Raw genomic sequence first — 18026 nt, 5'->3', positions numbered from 1 at the left:
TAAACATAACAGCATTTTGAGAGCTTGAAGATTTTCCATTGTGGAAGTCAATTTTTAAAATGCCTTAATAGGTCTATGTTGTAAATTTTTTCTTTAGTTTTTGTAAGCATCCAAGATGATGGGGATTTTTTTTTCTGGAAAAGAATTATCTTAATAAATACAAAGGACTGTTATATTATGTGTAGGGAGGGCATCATGGTTATGGGGTCATAAGTTAACCTGCTGCCTGGCAGGCTAGTGGACTTCTGTCTGAGGTGTCTCTGTTGCAGTGATCAGCAGCCTGAGTAGCTTAACCAGTCTCATTTCCCAGCAGTAGATTGTGTGACATTTTTATTGCTCATGCAATAACTAGCTTAATGCTAGTCATACACATTTTGAAGTGTTTTTTGTTAATTTTGTTTTTAAACCCTTCTAGTAAGTGAAATGCAGCCTAATTTTATCACCATATCCACCAACAAGCATGGGTAATTATTTTAACAATGCTTATATTTGAGTTCTACCGTGTGTAATGGAATATAGTTCATTTAAACCTTTGGTTTTAGTATGTCTAAAGAATACAGTGAGAGGTTAATTTATGCTCAAGTGGTACCACTTAAAGGCATGTGTTCTTTTAGTATGTAAAATGAAATAGTACCTTGAGTTTAAGTAGAATGCATTTAGGCATTGTAGGGTCCTGAAATAGATTTTTCCACTACGTAATTGAAATTAATGGAGCAGCTAGTTTCTCATTCAGAAATGTGCACACTAATACTAGGTTTTACTTCCTTGTGGATAATATTAAGCACTTACTCTGCAGTTTTCTGAAAGTTAACTGCAAAGATATTGTTCAGGATGGTGGGATACCTGCAAAAAACAAAAATGTGTGGGCTTGCATAGAAGACTATGTTTCATGGTTAATCTTCCGCTTTTTGCAGTGCTCATGATGTGTGGGGAGCACAGAAGGCATTGCTGTAGTCAGTCATTTTGTTTTTCTTTTGTAGCTATTTGTTATTTTAGTGTATTGATTATAAAGATACTGTCTATTTATAAATTGCTACTTTGTATTTTAAGCATGCTCTGTAATTTGACTTTTTTTTTTAGTTATTGATTTGGAGTATATTCTCATCCTAATAAACAGTTATAGGGGGACTATTCCCAGTGTTGTCAGATTATATTTTTCCCCTGAATGCTTTGGATGCAGCCATGAAGACTTGCTTCTGATGAGTGAGAACATAGGTTTTGCATTGCTGAGTAAACTTGGATTGGGGGCAACAGTGTCAATTCAGGTGAGACTTTAGATCTGCAGTTCAATTATACTCTTCTGGGAAAAGTATTACTAGGGACAGTGGTGACACAGTCTCTGTACTTCCCTGTCAAACAGTGTCACTAGACACAGAAAAAGGTTCCATCTCTATTTATTTAAAAATTTGCAGGAGTTTTATGAAATAAAACTAAGAAAAAAATATATAGTAAATAAAAAAATGACTAAGTGTAGCTTTTAATTTTTTTTTTTTAAACCAAGAATAGATTTAAATGCTCTTGGATGTGATTGGATTTTGGGAGAGGTTCAAGCAATATTCAGTGTTAGAAAGTGACTTTGCATGTCACAGTTTTCATGTTGAGTTGTATCTCAGGAGATAAACTGACCGAAGCAGGAAGCATTAGTTTTATTTACTAGGACAACTCTAGGCTCAAGGCAGTTCCTAAGTACTTGGACCCTGCTTTTCATTACTGTTAACTTTAGATGTTTTTCTGAACCTGTTAAATTCTCCTGAAAAGCCAGTTAGCCATCATACCTTGTCTTTGTTATTCAGAAAATGCTGTCTTTTCTCATAGTTGTCACCATATCAGGGTAAGTTATCCTTAGCCATTCCACTGAGTATGTTAAATTGGAATTGTAAGCAGAGGTGGCAACCAGTGTTCTTTGCCATTGTTTTTTTTAAATTCTGAAGAGTTCTGCAGAAAAGTTAACCCATAAAAGTTTGAAACATACATCTGAGTTAGTCTTATTTTTGGTTGTTAGGAAAATGATTGTTTTAATTTTTGTCATTTCTGACTTGAGTATAAAATCCAAATGCTCTCAGTGGTTTGAGCTGTTGTGATAATTAATCTGTTATAAAGAAAAAGGTATACCATTTGGACATTTTTGGCCCACATGAGAAGCAGAAAAGGTTGGTAGATAAATTAAGAATTTATTACTATTAGTTTTCAGTTTATAGAGTTTTGTAAAATGTTTTTAACTAAAGAAAAAAAAATGAATCATAATCCTGAAGAAAATTCAAACTGCTAGTCCTACCTTTTATGGCAACACTCAGGAGGCAGAAGCAGGAGGCCACTTGATCTATATACCAGGCTACAGACACCTAGTCACGCAGGGGAACCACCACTGTCTCAAATAAAACAAAACCAAAACAGAATAAAATGGGGCTTTGTTAGATTGTACATGACCTTCATTTGTTGTGCTACAAAAAAAGGACAAAGGCTGTGAAAGGAGTCACACCCACATGGTTTAATGGGCTATCCGAGTCTTAGATAGGGTGCCATGACACTATGCCAGAGAGAGAAAGCAACCTGAGCTTTCTCCTGGTTGGAGCAGTGCTGTACCATAGTCCTTTCCAGGACTGAATACATCACCAATAAAACAGAGTTGTTAATCTTAACATTTTAAAAAATGGTTGTGTTCTTCCATATTGTAGGAGGCTGATAAAATGACATAGAATGCTAATCTCATTGACAGAATCTTACTTTACTAACAGTATCCATTTTCCTAAAAATTGGAGAATAGAATGTTAGAAAGGATGCTGTATCTCAGGCAGGTATTATTAGAAAATTTGCTGCATCACATGTGAGTTAGAAGATTGAACTAATGGGTCTAAACTAACACAGTAGGCAGCTGCTTGGAAAAGAGAGATTATAGTCGTAGTTCTTGTCTATTTCATCTTGTAGTTCAAATTCTTTGAAGTAATGATGTGACTAAACTAGATCATTTCTGAGTCGTGTAGGTATTAAAATCAAATTATTAATTCTTTATAGAAATGGTTTTGGTCTTAATATCTTGATTAAAATCATCTATCACCATGTTAATTCTCATTAAATGAGATACAAGTTTTCAGGACATTTGAAAACGTCAACTTTAACAATGTGTGTCAAGATATGTGTGAAGGAAGGGAGAAGCATTTGATCATCTGCTGAGTCACCTATAAGTCGAGAACTCTTTATGGTTTTTATTGTTTTAAAAAATCTACTAGCTTTTTGTTTTTGTTTTGTTGAGAGAAGATCTCATGTAGCTGAGGTTGGTCTTGAATTCCTGATTCTCCTGATACTGCTCTGCAGTTTTGAGATTACAAGTATGTGCCACTGCACCTGGCTTGCATTCTGGGAGAAAACTTTAAAAAAAAAACATCTTGCATACTTTTTAAGAACTCATTATCTTTCATAGGGCCCTAAAGAGCTAGCTGTCTAGTACTAGTGACTAAGCTGGGCATGATGGTACACAGTACTTGGGAAGTAGGAGCAGGAGGATCAGGAGTTCAAGACCCTGTGTGCACCTCAATAAAACAAACAGAAACGTCCTCCAGTGTATGGGTAATGTATGCATGCACATGATTAAATGACATTCCAGGGTGTTGATGTGATTTAATTGTTAAATTTATTTGAATTCATTTTCTTACCATTTATTAGACATGGGATTGGTAGTTCTTAACAAATGTGAACACAAAATTATTATGTATTGGCTGTTAACTATGCTCTACCAGTACTAGCTAGTACTAAAACTAGTAGCCAGCAACATTCCTTTTGTATTTTTGAGTTAGCAGAACTTCACCTTTCCTCAAACTATAAACTCTCAGATCCTTTTACTCCCATTCCACCGAGCAGATATCCTGTTTTTAGCATCTATCCCCTGCTGACAGCCCCTAGTATCTCAGCAGATCATTTTCATATATCTTCAAGGAAGTGGTATGGTTCTTCATGTCTTTAAGGGATTGCCACTCATTCATTGTACTGGCCGCTGCCAAAACCTTTCATTATTGGGGTCCAAGAAAAACACATACACACACACACACACACACACACACACACACACACACACACACACCTGCCTGACATGGAACAATTTAAGAAGCAACATTATTTCATTTAAAGTTTTTTATTACACTTATGAGGGTGCAATGGGGCATGCCACAGTACTTGGTTGGAGATCAGAGAACAATCTGAGGGAGTTGATTCTCTCTTTCCACTGTGTGGATCCCAGGGATCAGGTTGTCAGCCTTGGCAGCAAGTTCCTTTACTACTGAGTCATCTTGCTAGCCCTAGAAACTGTTTTATATATAACTAGTTTTATTTATATTTATTTTTTGCATTAAAGTGGATACATAAATAACAGTACTATGTAAGATCTCTGGCTCCCTACTTCCTCTTACCCAAGGCTCTAGGGTAGACAGTTTGATAGGTAGACAGTTGTTTAGGCGGAAGATGCTAGAAAGAGGAGAGAATCTGACAACTGAAGTCAAAGCAGAGCTTCGCCTCTGTGTGGGGTTGGTTTGGACCCCTGTTCGGCTCCCTGTAAGTCAAGGAAGAACCTGCGTAATTAGCACCCCAGGCCTCCCTTTATCTCTGCCCTTTTGTAATCACATTGTAAGCTCCACAGGCAGGAAATAGGTTTTGTTCATGTTTATATGTTGAATGTCTGTTTTTCCCTGACAACCCCATGTCAGAACACTGTGGGAGGGCTAAGAGGGAGGAGTGTAGGTGTCCTTTTGGTATAGCTTGGGCAGATATAATCTGGCAACTAACTATTGTTTAAAATAACACAGAATTGTATAATTCTATAAATATAGACTTCCAATTTAAAAAATTCACAGAGCACAAATATAGTGAGCTCCCATGTAGCCATCCATTGATCCATCCTTCCTTAGAGAGGTGAACTGATCAGGTGAACTCTTGTGTCTTCCTTCTAAGTAGGTGAATGACTAATAGAATGTGTGGGTGCTAAGGGCACAATCTGCAGCCATTGGTCCTTGATTATCCTCTATGGTACTAGTAATATTCAGAGACTCACAGAGTATAACTTCACCCTTTGTTCACTAAATGCATCAACCTCCAGCCCTGGAGAATAATTGTCCCTTATTTATGAGTAGCAAAAATATATCATTCTTGATTAAACACTATACTAAATTGAAATAACTTTGTGTGTGTGTGTGTGTGTGTGTGTGTGTGTGTGGTGGTGGTGGTGGTGGTGGTGGTGGTGGTGGTTGGTGACTGAACTTGGGGTTGCACACATTTTAGGCAAGTTAACTCTGCAGAGCTAACATCCCCAGCCATTTATTTTATTTTGACACAAGGTTTTACTAACTAGACTGGCTTTGAATTCCAGACCCTTCAGTCTCCTGAAGGGCTAAGATTATAGGAGTGTGTAGGAGGCTATACCTAGCCTAAAAAAAAAAATTTATTTATTTATTTATTTATTTATTTTTTGAGACAGGGTTTCTCTGTGTAGTTTTGTGCCTTTCCTGGAACTTGCTTTTGTAGACCAGGCTGGCCTCGAACTCACAGAGATCCGCCTAGCTCTGCCTCCCGAGTGCTGGGATTAAAGGCGTGCGCCACTGCCGCCCGGCACCTAAAAATTTTTTTTATTTATTTTTATTTTTTTGGTTTTTTTCGAGACAGGGTTTCTCTGTGTAGTTTTGTGCCTTTCCTGGATCTCGCTCTGTAGACCAGGCTGGCCTCGAACTCACAGAGATCCTCTTGGCTCTGCTTCCCGAGTATCACTTAAGCCTTGTGAACTGACAAGTTGTAATATTTTGAGTTGACTTAGTATGAGGATAATATATATACCTTTGAAAGTCTGAAGAGCAAATTTAAACTTAATGAACTCATTCCAGAATTTATTTTTTTAATTTATGTATATTTATTTGTTTGATCTGTGTGCACATGCGTGTGTGCATATCCACAGCACACATGTGGAGGTCAGAGGACAACTTGTACCTTACTCCTTACCAGGTCCTGGGCATTAAACTCAGGTCATCATCTTGCCAGCCCAGTAAGCTATTTTTTGGCATCTGTATTTTCTTTTAAGCTTTTGTGATGCTAGGAATTGAACCCAGACTTTCATGCATGCTAGGCAAATGCTCTATCACTGAGCTCTGTGCTCAATTGAGTAATGTGTGTGTTTTCTTAAAAAAATAAACCTGCTGCATTTTGTTTGTTTTTGAGATAGAGTTTCCTAGCCTAGGCTACTCTTGAACTCACTATGTAGCCTAAGCTGCTTCAACTTGAAACTTTCCTGCCTTAGCTGCCTGAATACTGGGATTACAAGAGTACAGCACCATGCCTGGCTTTTATTGTTCGTCTGTTTGCTTGTTTTGAGACAGGCTGGCCTGGAGCTCTTGGTAGTCCTCCTGCTTCAGCCTCCTAAGTGCTGGGATTATAGTCGTGAGTCATCCTGATTGTCCTACAGCTTTAAAAATACACACACACACACACACACACACACACACACACACACATCCAACTATATCAGAAGATTTTTGTTTAAAATGTCCTAAAGCAGATGCATATGCTAAATTCTATTAGTCAAAATCTGTTCATTGGGTTTATATAAATTAGGTAGTCCTTAATCTTGCCCTTTGAGTACACATCCTTGGGAAAACAGAGAAACCTAATACTAGTGTGAGTGAGATTTTAAAATACTTCACATGAGTTAAGTAGATCCCATTTTCACTTTAAAAATAACCTTTCGCTTAATTTTTGAAGCATCTATTGTGATAATTTTCATTCTTCCAGCTGTTTAAAGTAACTATACCAAATGTAGGTTAGTACTGTCTTAAACATAAAGTGTAGATTATAGATTTTCTGTGTGCAAAACAACAGTAGGCATTCTTGTAAGTTAGTTTGAGAAATCCATTTTATTTTGTTTGAGGTACAGTCCCTCTGCACAGTGAACAAATATATTACAAATCTGTGATTTAAAAAAGTATTGCCATTTCATAGTCTCTTACACTATTGTACAATAACTGTGTTCTTTATTTGTCTGACTTGTATACATATTAATTTACTGGATTGAAGTTTTCATTTTGAAAAATAATGGAACAGATCTTTCCAAATCATCGCTAGAATGCACAGTGTACATGTTTAGGCCGACTGTAAACCTGTTTGTGATTTTTAGACAGAAATTCCTAACAGCTCTGCATGATTGAAATGTCTTAGTGCTAACTCTTAGCTAAGTGAAGGCTGCTGTCGTCACCATAGTTAATCACATCTTTGCCCTTTGCCTCTCCTCTGTATTGCCTGATTGAACTGTGTTGCTTGAAATGTTGTAGAGTGCTACAGTTGGAGAGTTGTTAGAGCTCTGCTCCCACTCTGTGTCTCTTCTCTCACGTGTAGGGAATAAAGGAGCCCAGAGAGGGCAAGTGACTTAACGAGTGGTGCCAACATCTCTTGACCAATGCTCTAGCCATCCCTCCTCTTGCTGGGTACTTTTGTGCAGAGGGGAGTTGGCAAGTGAGACTTGGAATTTGCATGATTGCAGTTTGCCAGGTAGCAGTTATTGTACATGCAGGATAAGGGAAGAAGATAAAGCCTGGGATTGAGATGCCATTTCTCCTTGCTGATTGGATTTTGCCATGCTTCTTCATCCTTGCTTCACAAAGATAATTGAACACTCGTGGCCCTGAAATACTGAGGTGAGTCTCTTAACTATTTCTTTATACATATGTATGAGAAATATTAACTTAGGTCTACAAAGTAATTTTCTAGTGTTTTCTATTTTAATAAGGCTTTTTGGAAAGTTTACTATTGCTGATCACTCGCTTCCATGCACACATGCAGCATTCATGTTTATGTTCCTCTAATGCTAAAATTGGCTTATGCCTTGAGTGAAGTGAGGAGGGAGATTTGCTTATATATTTATTTTCTTGCTTTTGCTGATTCTTACTCAAACTAAGGGGTTCCAAGCTGACTTCCAGTTAGTATCAACCCCACTTCCTGTAGTAGTATCCACCTTTACAGTCGTCTAGTCCCTCTTCTGTAAACCCTTTTTAGGTAATTTTCACTGGCTAGACCCTCATTACTCTTTAAGAGCTTGGGGTGGCACAAGGGTGGCCATTAACTTCCAGTTTGCCCTTAATTCTTATGAAGGGGTCCTATAGGAATTTGGGAATTAGCCACATTCAGAATTGTCCAAGCCTCAGTTTACCTGCTATTAAACTCTGCAGTGGGAGCTATGAACTTATCTGAACAGGAGATTTAAAGCACCAACTAATGGAATACATATTTGCCCATCTCAATAAGTGCTGGGCTTTAAAATTTTTTTTTTTTACATTTATTTAATTCCATCAAAAAGCACAATATATGTTAAGCAACTTAAGCTTGCTATGCCTACATTTGTGTAATTTCTTCTACACTCTTAGGTTCCATGCTACATCAAGTGCCATCTGTGAAGAACTGCTTGAAAACAAGTCAGGGGACTCCCAACTAAGTAAATTGAATGGGCCAATTGGATGGTTTCTAGGGAAACTTAATTCTTATCAGCCTGTGCCTTTTTTATGATGCTAGTGATCTACCCTAGGCCTTGCTCACTAGAAAAGTGGTCTTCCTCAGGGCTGCATTCCCAGCCCTGTGACTGCTTTCTTAAAACAGCAGCTTAGTTCTCTGGTGCACACAGAATGACCCAGGTACTAGGTGTACTAATGTAATGCAGCCAGGCCAGGATTGGCGTTCATTATTCTTGAACTTTGACTTGGTAAAATTTGGTAAAGCAGGCATAGAAATTATTCTAGACTGAATGAAAGTGCTGCACTTTTGAAATAATTACTCTTTCATTTTATTTTATTTTTTCCTTCTCTTTCTGTTTTGCCTACTATCACTGATGGTGCAGAAGAAAGTGACTCTGTCTTTATTCAATTCTTGTTTTTGAAAATACAAGTTGTCAGAAGTATGCTACATTTTAAACTCTGATTATGGCTGTTATAATTTGATGGACCATTCTTTATGTACACAGACTTTACGATTAATATTAGAACAGTTCGTGTCCACGTACCAGTTCCCTTAGGTACTGAAACAGATGTTGATGGTAACAACAATCAACAGCACATACACATTTCAGGTGCTTTAAAGTGCCCTCTCCCTTCCCCAGTCCCCTTTCCTTCTAGGAAAGTTTGCAGAACCTAAGCTACATGCATCTTAAGCATTGTTTCAGAATATTAAATACATATCTTTTAGCTGAATTTAGCTGATGTTGATGAGTAGCAGTATCTTAAATGTTATAAAAATCATATCCAGGGCATTTAGGGCTGAAGGTGATAGGATTTGCCTTTGTGAACAGACTTTCTTGAACAGTTATCCCAATCCCGTTTGGAAGTGCTTCTTTCAATCCAGGTCAATCTGTACTGATATTTCAAGTCACGGATTGTCTTCTTTCAGAGTCAGAGAATAGTCAGCAGAGGACACTAAGAGAGAAGCTTATCCCTCTTACTGCTTGTCCTGGGAGGGCCCATGAGCAGGGCTCTGTCTTACTGGGAGGAGGTCATAATGACCAGGAATATGGCTGTTCCTAGGTAGGTCGTATGGAGTCTGGATATAGCTGAAGTTATGGCCTCGGCCTTCTTGGACCACACTGACTGTGGGCTCTAAGGAATATAGTGAAAAATGAGTTCAGAGAACAGATTAGCTTTGATGCCTTGGTGGGAGAGAAGAAAGTTCTATTTACCTTGTTGGGGAGAGGAACTGTGGATGTCTAAATCTGACATACATGAGGATTAGGACAGGCTTGCTCTAGAGCTGGAAAACCTAAAGGAGTGCATTGTCAGAATCCCAGCCTCTGCTCAACAAGAGATTTCGGACACCCTAGAGGTGTGGGGCCTATGAACACCTCTAGGATCATAGTTGAAACATGGGGAGGTGTAAGGAAGTGATTTAGAAACTTGTAAACAGTAGTTCTGACTGTTTTCTTTTTCAGACGTGGATGTGTATCAACAATCAGTTAAAGTGTTATATACTGATCCTCCACCCTTGCTATTTTTACTGCTTATCAGTTGTGATTTGTAAGCAGAGTAGCACAAGATTTGTTTTCCTGCATTAGAGGGGAGGGCAGTCCTGGGATGAAGTTTCTCCTCGGGTTCCTTCAGATGTAACCAGATAGAAGGGTGTGTTGTGGAGACAGTGAATGGAGGAGGGATTCACTTGAGATGCTGCACTGTTGCCCTGGTTTTGCTAAGTTACTTATGTGAGACACCTACCAACTTCATATATATTTTTATTAGATGTCGACAAGGATGGCACATCTGTGTACGGAGACCCCATGTGCACAGGTGACTTCATTTCTACATAGCTGCTTTCTGGAAGCTTGCAGGTGAGGATGGGTGGATCCTTAATTGTAGCGTAAGGGTTTTCACTGCTGTTCAAGGAACAAGTACTAGAACTGCACGCAGATTCTTTCATGTAATCTGCAAGGCAAGAGAGATTTCTTAGGACAAACAAGGACATAAGGATTCATTTAAATACCAGAAACAGACTGCAGTCAAGTTTGTGTGCCTTCAGGATCCTGGGGCTGGAAAAGACTGTGATATCGGAAGGTTAAATCTTTTTTTTTTTTTTTTTTTTTTTTTTTTTTTTGGTTTTTTGAGACAGGGTTTCTCTGTGTAGTTTTGTGCCTTTCCTGGAACTCACTTGGTAGCCCAGGCTGGCCTCAAACTCACAGAGATCTGCTGGGATTAAAGGCGTGCACCACCACCGCCCGGCTGGAAGGTTAAATCTTATTCAGTGTCTTAAGGTATGCTTTCTTAGGTATTCTTTTCCCACAGAAGCATGTTTTGGAAGGACAAGAAAATCATTGGCTTTAATCTTTAGATACTAGCTCAAGATTATTCACAGTGTGCAATTACATGTATTGTTTAGTTTATACAAATGCTAGCTGGTATGTTATGGTGTGGAAGCCCAGAGAGGTACAGTTACTTGGCTAGGGTCATGAGTTAGTAAATAGCACTGCAGAGCTATATGACTCAAATCTGTGCTCTGGGACTTCTTGGCCCCATGTTTTCTGGGATGATGACTAGAAACTTTGATTCAGAAGCAGCAATAGCAGCATATATGTGTTTTAGTATGGATGTCAACAGTTTAGCAGTCTTCAGCAAATAGCAGCATCCCTGTCTTTCAGGAGCTCATCCTTAGAGTGGGCTAAATGAAGTGTAGCAGCTCGGTTGCAAGCTGGCCTTTGAGAAGGTACCTGAGTGTTGTTAGCAAGCTCTAAGTGTAGTCCAGGCTTATCTTCCCCGGTCCTTGGGAATGTTGACTGGAGCTTGTTTCAGTTGTATGCTTCTCTGTCACTAGAACTCAGTTCCACAAGGGTGCAGAGTGATGTCTAATAAAAATGAGATGAAGTGGCAGTGGCTCTCCTGGAGGAGGAAGAGCCCTTAGTGACTAGAGTCACAGGGAAAAGAAAGGGACTGACTTCAACTGCTACTCTCCTTCCCTTTGGGGGTGATGCTCTATCTGTGCACGGTAAGCTAGTCTGACAGTTGTGACCCTTAGCTGTGAGGCACTGGCAGGCAAGGTGTCTGTAAGTAAGCACTCTTGAGAGTCAAGAGTAACCTAAGAGCCTCTCACCTCGAAATGTCCAGGAAAGTCAGCTGGTGAAATTCTTAGGGAATCTGCTCACTGGAACCACCATAGTTTACATTTGGGGCTGTCAGCTAAGCTCTCTGCCCCCAGTTTTGATTTTGCTGAAAATGTTAAAAAGTGAAAGCCATGTGACTCAAGGGGAACTAGATGTGCAAGTGACTGAAGTAACTGAGCTGGGCACCAGCACGAATGGTCTGGTGTGGGGCAGGTCTGGTGCTCTAGCAGGCAGAATGTCCTTGCTTGTGTGTAGAAGTGTGTTCACCTACTAGTTCCTTCAGGTGTTCAGGATGCTGGGACGCAAGCAGAGCAGCAGCTGTCCTCCTCCTCCTGCCTGCCTCAGTGGTTTAGGAAGAAATTGAGACTTAGGGAAGTCAGTTCCTCAGAGTCCCACTGCCTCTCCCTAGCAAAGCCAGTTCCAGAAGCAAATCCAAAGTGCTTTTCATCCCAGCTGAGCTCACAAGTTGGGAGAGAAGTTGGCTTTAGTCTGGTTGGTCTAAGACTGACCTTTGTAGCATCTGACTGGAGGAAAAAACATTCCTGCTAGATGATGAGCAGTCTCAGCCAGTTCTGGCTAGGACTGAAGGGTAGGTAGACAGGTGCTGCTTTCTGCTGGTGGAAGCCTACCCACGTACAGGACAGAGAATGGTGGCCGGGTTCTAGACTGTGACTTGTCTAAAGCCCTCATCTTGGTTTGCCTCACAGTACCTCCTTAGTACTGGGGAGTGGTGTAAGCCTGGGAACTTCCCAGTCTGTCCTGATATGGTTGGTCTGCACTCATCAGGCAGGGAGAGGCTCAGGACTTCTTGTTTGAAAGCCGTTCGTCACCTGTCACCACTGTCTTGGTTGCATATTATGTGGAATTGAGGGACAGCTTACTTTGTGTAGCACTTGAAGAGACTTTCATTCCAGTTAGGCTATTTGAAACTTAGGCATTGGCTGTGATTAGGCACACCTGTAATCCCAGCATTTGGGAGGCAAAAGCTAGCAGATCTGAGTTTAAGCCTAGCTTGGTTCACACATCAAGTTCCAGGCCAGCCAGGACTTTATAGTGAGACCTTGTCTCAAAGCAAATAGAAAGAAAGAAACTTGGTGGGGCGCTGGGCAGGAAAGGACTGCTGTTACTGTTTAGAAATGAGGAAACCAAAGCTCAAAGTTTGTTAGTCTAATGCTTAGTGCTTAGGACTCAACCACTGTCTTATCTGACAATCAAGATGTTTTTCCATCAGCATATGTAGTTAGCTGGAGTGTAAGCTCTTTATAGCTGCTTCAGTTTGTCTTTCCTAGAAATACCAGGGCCTGCTGAGAGGAAAGGCTAAATTAGAGTAGTGGAAAGCCTTAGAGCCTCACCCAGCTGTATTTTCACCAGAAAGTGAAACAGTGGGCTGCTCTCAATATTTGATGAAGAAAATGTTAGCTTTTATCCATTTCAGTATATTCCTTCTCCTGAGCTAAATTGTAGCTGGGGTGAAGGGAATTAGGCTCAGGGCCAAGGATCTTCCATACAAGGTTTGCAGGTCAAGACAGGATGGAGAAACCCATGGAGAGTGGTGTTTGGGGAGGGTGCTGAGTTATCCCATGTCTGCTGGGAACTGGAGGAGATGGGGCAAGGCAAGCCAGAGAACTCAGCCTCAGGAAGCCAAGCCTTTCTCTTGTTGAGTCATCCACCTGCCTGCTCTGATGACAGGGTGTGGGGAAGAGTAACCAGCTGGGCTGGGATACTTCCTCATCCCTTCCCAGCCCCATTCCCACCCCAGTGCCAGCTTGTCAGGGCACTGTGTAAAGAAAGGGGAAGTATGCAGTCCTCCAAGTGCCCTGGCACTCACTCTCCTTGTTTCCTCCTCTGGACCTTACACCGTTGTGCATGTCCTCACAGTCAAGATGGCTTTCTGAAATGAACATCTTCATTTTTTGAGGAAGCACAAGTCTAGAGAGAAAACAACTTCCCAATATGTGAAGAGTATGTTCTGAACCTATTAAGGCCTGATACCCATTTAAGGCCCAGGTTACTCAGCTTTACGTGGAAACCCAGGCACTAAGTATCTGTTGCTCACCTCTGAGCTACTGCTGTCAATAGGAGGCCAGTGTGCTGCTTCTGTTCCTGGGGTTAAGCTAGCATTCTTCACTTCCGTGAGAGACAGGATATGGGGAGGGATGGGACGTACGGGGCGGGGGGTTGGTTGTCTGAGAGGCAGAAAACACTGGCCAGCCACAAGAGTTGTCAGGATGTCAGTGGGCTTCGAAATGTCTGAGAAGCCAAAGTCACTTGAGGGAGTGAGTAGCAAGGGAGTACAGGCTGGGGGAATGGCAGTCCAGGCCCAAGGATTCCCGGATAGAAGGTGGAGAGAAGTGGATTGTTTTCTGTCACACTTGGAAAGCATGACAGACAAGGAATTGGACACGACAGTTGATTGTACAGTCATTATGCTTAAGAAACGGGAAGACAGGTGCTTAGCTGTGTAAGCACTCTCCTTCAGCCTCCCAAGGTGATGGTTCCCAGTTAGAGAAAAGTAGATGTTACTGAATTAGGACTTTTCAAATGTCAGAGTTGGAAAGGGCCTTAGAGGTGGTACTATCACAACTGTCCCTTTAAAAAAAAAAAAAAAAGCCAAGACCCACACGTACTGCTGTGTCTAGTGAGCACTGTACAGCTGAACTGGAGCCCAAATCCTTTCCTTCTCTGGCAAGCCACCCCCCACCCCCGCACACACACACCAAGTTTAGAGAACCCCTAGACTCTTATTAGTCCTGCTGGGTTTGGCTTGCCCCTATTGCTTTAGGAAATAGTTTACATTAGTGACATGAAGTAGCTGGTCACAAGTGTTTGGGGATTTAGCCAGCAGGTAGGGTTTGTTCCATGCTTTGTTTTGTAAGCATTCTGACATTCATATTTAAGTTCTACAGTGATACTTCACTGACTTCTTTTTGAACTCTGTTGTGCCATGTTGGCCCCCAACACTTGATGTACATTTGCCTACACAGTTCTCTCTAAAAGGCTGATTAGAGCCAGTTGTGAAACAGAATTTGGCTGCTTGCCTGTGAGAGCCTCCCATGCACTCAGATGAGTCCATAAGACAGGAATGCAGTGATGCCGAGGCTCTGTTCATTGGCTCTGTTTTATGGTTTTGAGTTTAAAAGTAGTTACCCTAATCACCATGCACAGGATGACAAGGTGTATAGGGAAGGTGTGCCTGTACACTAGTCTCAGAGCTTGTCTGAGCTATTCTCCATTGAGTCATGCATCTTCTCAGAGCTTCAAAGGCCCCAGGATAGCTCTCTAGCCCCCATTCCACATTGAGAAACAGATTTAGGGTCATAGCAGACAAGTGGCATTATGCCTCTTCTGTTGGCAGCCTCACATACTGAAATGGTGTGTGCCTCCATTTGGATGGTTTAAACCAGAACCCTCAGAAACTTGCCATAATCAAGCTCCTGGGGTAATACTGCCTATGGGCTAGCTTAGAGCTTGGGAATGGCCTCCTCCTCAGACAGGTCTCCTGGGCTTTGTGTCTCCTAAACCTTGCTGATGGTCGCTCAGCCTGCTCTTCTCTTTCTTTCACCCGTGTTCTGCTCATCTCACTTCTGATCGCCAACTTCCTAAGATTGTACACAAGTTGCTCTCCTTGATTAGGAGATGGTCATGCTAGGTCTGAAAGACCAGAACAGAAACCTGGGAAAGCTGGGGGCAGTTTAGACTAATGACAGTTGGATAAAAATTGATAAGGATAGCCTGAGGTACTCCTCTCCATCTACTGCAGCAGAATCTGATGGGGGGTGTAAACCTGCGATTTGAACATAACTTGTGAGGTGATTCTGGTGCAGAGGTAGATTTAGAATATCAGTTGGGATTTTTGCTGAGTTTTATTACTTTCAGTTTGAGACTTTGAAACATTTCCCAGAGACATCACATTGGTACCACTTTTATAATACACAAAAGCGCTTCCCATCCGACTTTATTGGACACCCAAGATAACCTTGTTAGATAATAAGACAGGCATGAGTCAACAGGACAGGCATAATTATCCCAACCTTGCAGGTGAAGAAACAACCTTAGGAAACACACAGTTAATAAGTGACAGAGTTCCAAAGCACCCTGCCTAGCTCACATGTTCAGCATTTAAACCTGGGACCTGACTGGGGGGGCTGGACTCGATCTTTGATTTTTGGCTTCACCTGTAGACTTCCTAGAGGGATGGTCCGCCTTGTATGTAGTTCTTGTGGCATAGGGATCTGTCTTGGACGCAGAGTTCTCTGGAGGATAGGGGCTGTTAACACTGGGCATCATTTGCAATCTTTGTGCCCCAGAAAGGCAGCAGGTGCAGGGTGGTGGTCCTTGCCAGTACAACAACAGAAGGCCTCTGGGGCAGGTAGATTGACTTTATTTCAGATTTATAATCAATTTAACTCGTACTAATTGGTTGGGGTAATGATGGTCTACATTTCCGAAGACATTTAGTTGGCATCTATAACAAACCCATAAGCGTTTGCTAAGCAGGTGCAACTGCAATGGAAAGATGAATTCATTATTATTAGGATTGCTCCTCCTGGGCAGAGTCACCCAGTGGCTCTGAGTCCCTTGAGCTTCTTAGCTTTTTTGTTTTTTACGGGGCATGGGGTTTGCAGTATTCTCTCAGGCAGAATTCCTTGCCATTTCAGATCGGTAACAGGACATCAGGATTAGATACTCTACCTTTGAAGCCTTTGTCCATAATGTATGTGTTCTGACGTCTATCCATTCCGCAAGTGCCTGCATAAAAACAGAAGGAAAGAAAATACAGGGTGAGGTTTCTTTAGACAGCTGGTTGCTTCCCCCTCCCCTTGTCTTTCTTCTTTTACCCAGAAAATAGTTTACTCCTAGTAAATTATTCTGGATTTAATCTAGTCTAAATAGTTTTGAACATAGAGGGATTCTTAAGGGCTCATTGCATTAAGGTGGGCTGCAGCCTTTTTGGCTTTCCTCTTAGCCTGCACCTGCCTTTCAGGATGCCACCTTTGGTCTCTATAGATGAAATGCCAGACTCTAGAGGCACAGGGTAAGGAATGAAGTTGGACCAGTCCTTAGCTGGAGGGAACAATGCAGAGAATTCTAATTCTCCTTTCCCTTGGTTATAGAATGGAGTTGGAAGCAGGGTTTCTCACCTCGTAGCTCTGATGGAGCCAGAGAGAAGTAGACAAGTAGCTGGGGTACTTAATTACTTTCCAGGAAGAACAATCATTCCTAGCCACAGCCAGCTTACTCAGTTACTCATTTTAAAGGGTGTGGGGAAGTAGAGCTTTGTTCCTGAAAATGTTGCCAATGTTTTTCAGCCCTAAGGACTTCTTTCATTTTGCTGTTTGTTTTTTTCCTAGGTTCCCAGAATGCATGGTCCTGAGCCACAAGCAGGACATAAACTTGAGTTGATTGCTACAAGTGATCCCAGGGGTGGGACCAAGTCTGGCCTTTCCAGGTTGGGACAGTAATGATTAACTCAGTTATGCCCCTCCCCTCCCCTTCACTCTGATGTTTTGTTTTGCTTTTTTTGTTGTTGTTTTTGCCTTTTTTTAGATTTTTTATTTTTATATAAAATATATATATATTTATATATATATTCTATGTGTACAGATGCCAGAGGTATTGGATCCCCTGGAGCTGGAGTTTCAGGTGGTTGTGAACTGCCTGATATGGGTGCTGGGAACCAAGAACAGTATGGATTCTTAAACTAGATACACCTTGATCCTTAACTGAAAACAGTGCAAGGCAATCGACAAATACTAATATAGTTTAACTCCACCTAACTTGCCCACATTTCTAACACCAAAGACAAATCCACTGATACTTGGATCCTTCCTCCACATAGAGTTCCCAAGTTGAATTTGCAGGAATTCAGGCCTATGTGCCCACCTTACACACCGTCCTGAGTGATACAGCAGAAGCAAGCTATTCTAAAAGTCCTGAAGGAACCCATACCCTTTAAAAACCTGCAGCAGGCCATGCTGAACTCAGTTGAACACTTAATAGTCAAGGGTTTCCTTTGCTTTTCTTGAAGAAAGGAGAGTGTCTACAGTTAGCACCCCCCACCCTTTTCAGGAAACAGTGGTCCAAAGAGTGTCAGAAACTTGTTCAAGGGTATACAAGCAAATACAAAGTTGAGTTGTGGTAGAGCCTAGATCATCTCAGGGGTTCTCCCCCCAATGGCCACAGCCTAGCTGGCTGTGAGCTAGTGTGTAGTGCTCTAGCTACAGTGATTGAAGGTCTGTGGAACTAGGAGGAACTAGGGCTGAGCCCAGATGATGCCTGAGTGCTCCCATGCTCCTATTTGGATCACAGTGACCTCAATGTGAAGTGAGGACAGGGATTATATTATAGTCCTAGGGGTACTGAGTGCTTAGCAGGGTCCTTGCAACCATGCCTGCTCAACAAGATGAATTCCAAACCTTCATGCTTCCAGGACTAG

The 18026-nt window shown here is 41.4% G+C and overlaps 1 protein-coding gene across 19 annotated transcripts in view; it reads right to left on the bottom strand.

Annotated features, from left to right (window-relative positions):
- Window positions 1-9288: 9288 nt before the first annotated feature.
- Window positions 9289-18026, bottom strand: part of Megf11 (multiple EGF like domains 11) — a 214805-nt gene continuing 206067 nt past the window's right edge. For 12 of the 19 annotated variants that reach the window (XM_059266952.1, XM_059266953.1, XM_059266957.1 and 9 more), the window contains 3 exons: window positions 16283-16339; window positions 10215-10421; window positions 9289-9605 (listed from right to left, as the gene is read on the bottom strand). In XM_059266952.1, the coding sequence (XP_059122935.1) occupies window positions 9448-9605; window positions 10215-10421; window positions 16283-16339 (422 nt within the window). In that variant the 3' untranslated portion in view covers window positions 9289-9447. Of the gene's footprint in view, window positions 9606-10130; window positions 10422-16173; window positions 16340-18026 lie in introns of those variants that run through there. The other 7 variants (XM_059266958.1, XM_059266964.1, XM_059266968.1 and 4 more) reach the window with 2 other exon arrangements.

Source organism: Peromyscus eremicus, chromosome 7, assembly GCF_949786415.1.
Source record: "Peromyscus eremicus chromosome 7, PerEre_H2_v1, whole genome shotgun sequence".
NCBI lineage: Eukaryota > Metazoa > Chordata > Mammalia > Rodentia > Cricetidae > Peromyscus > Peromyscus eremicus.
The sequence above is the reverse complement of the archived record's forward strand: the minus strand, read 5'-3'. Positions and strand labels throughout refer to the sequence as shown.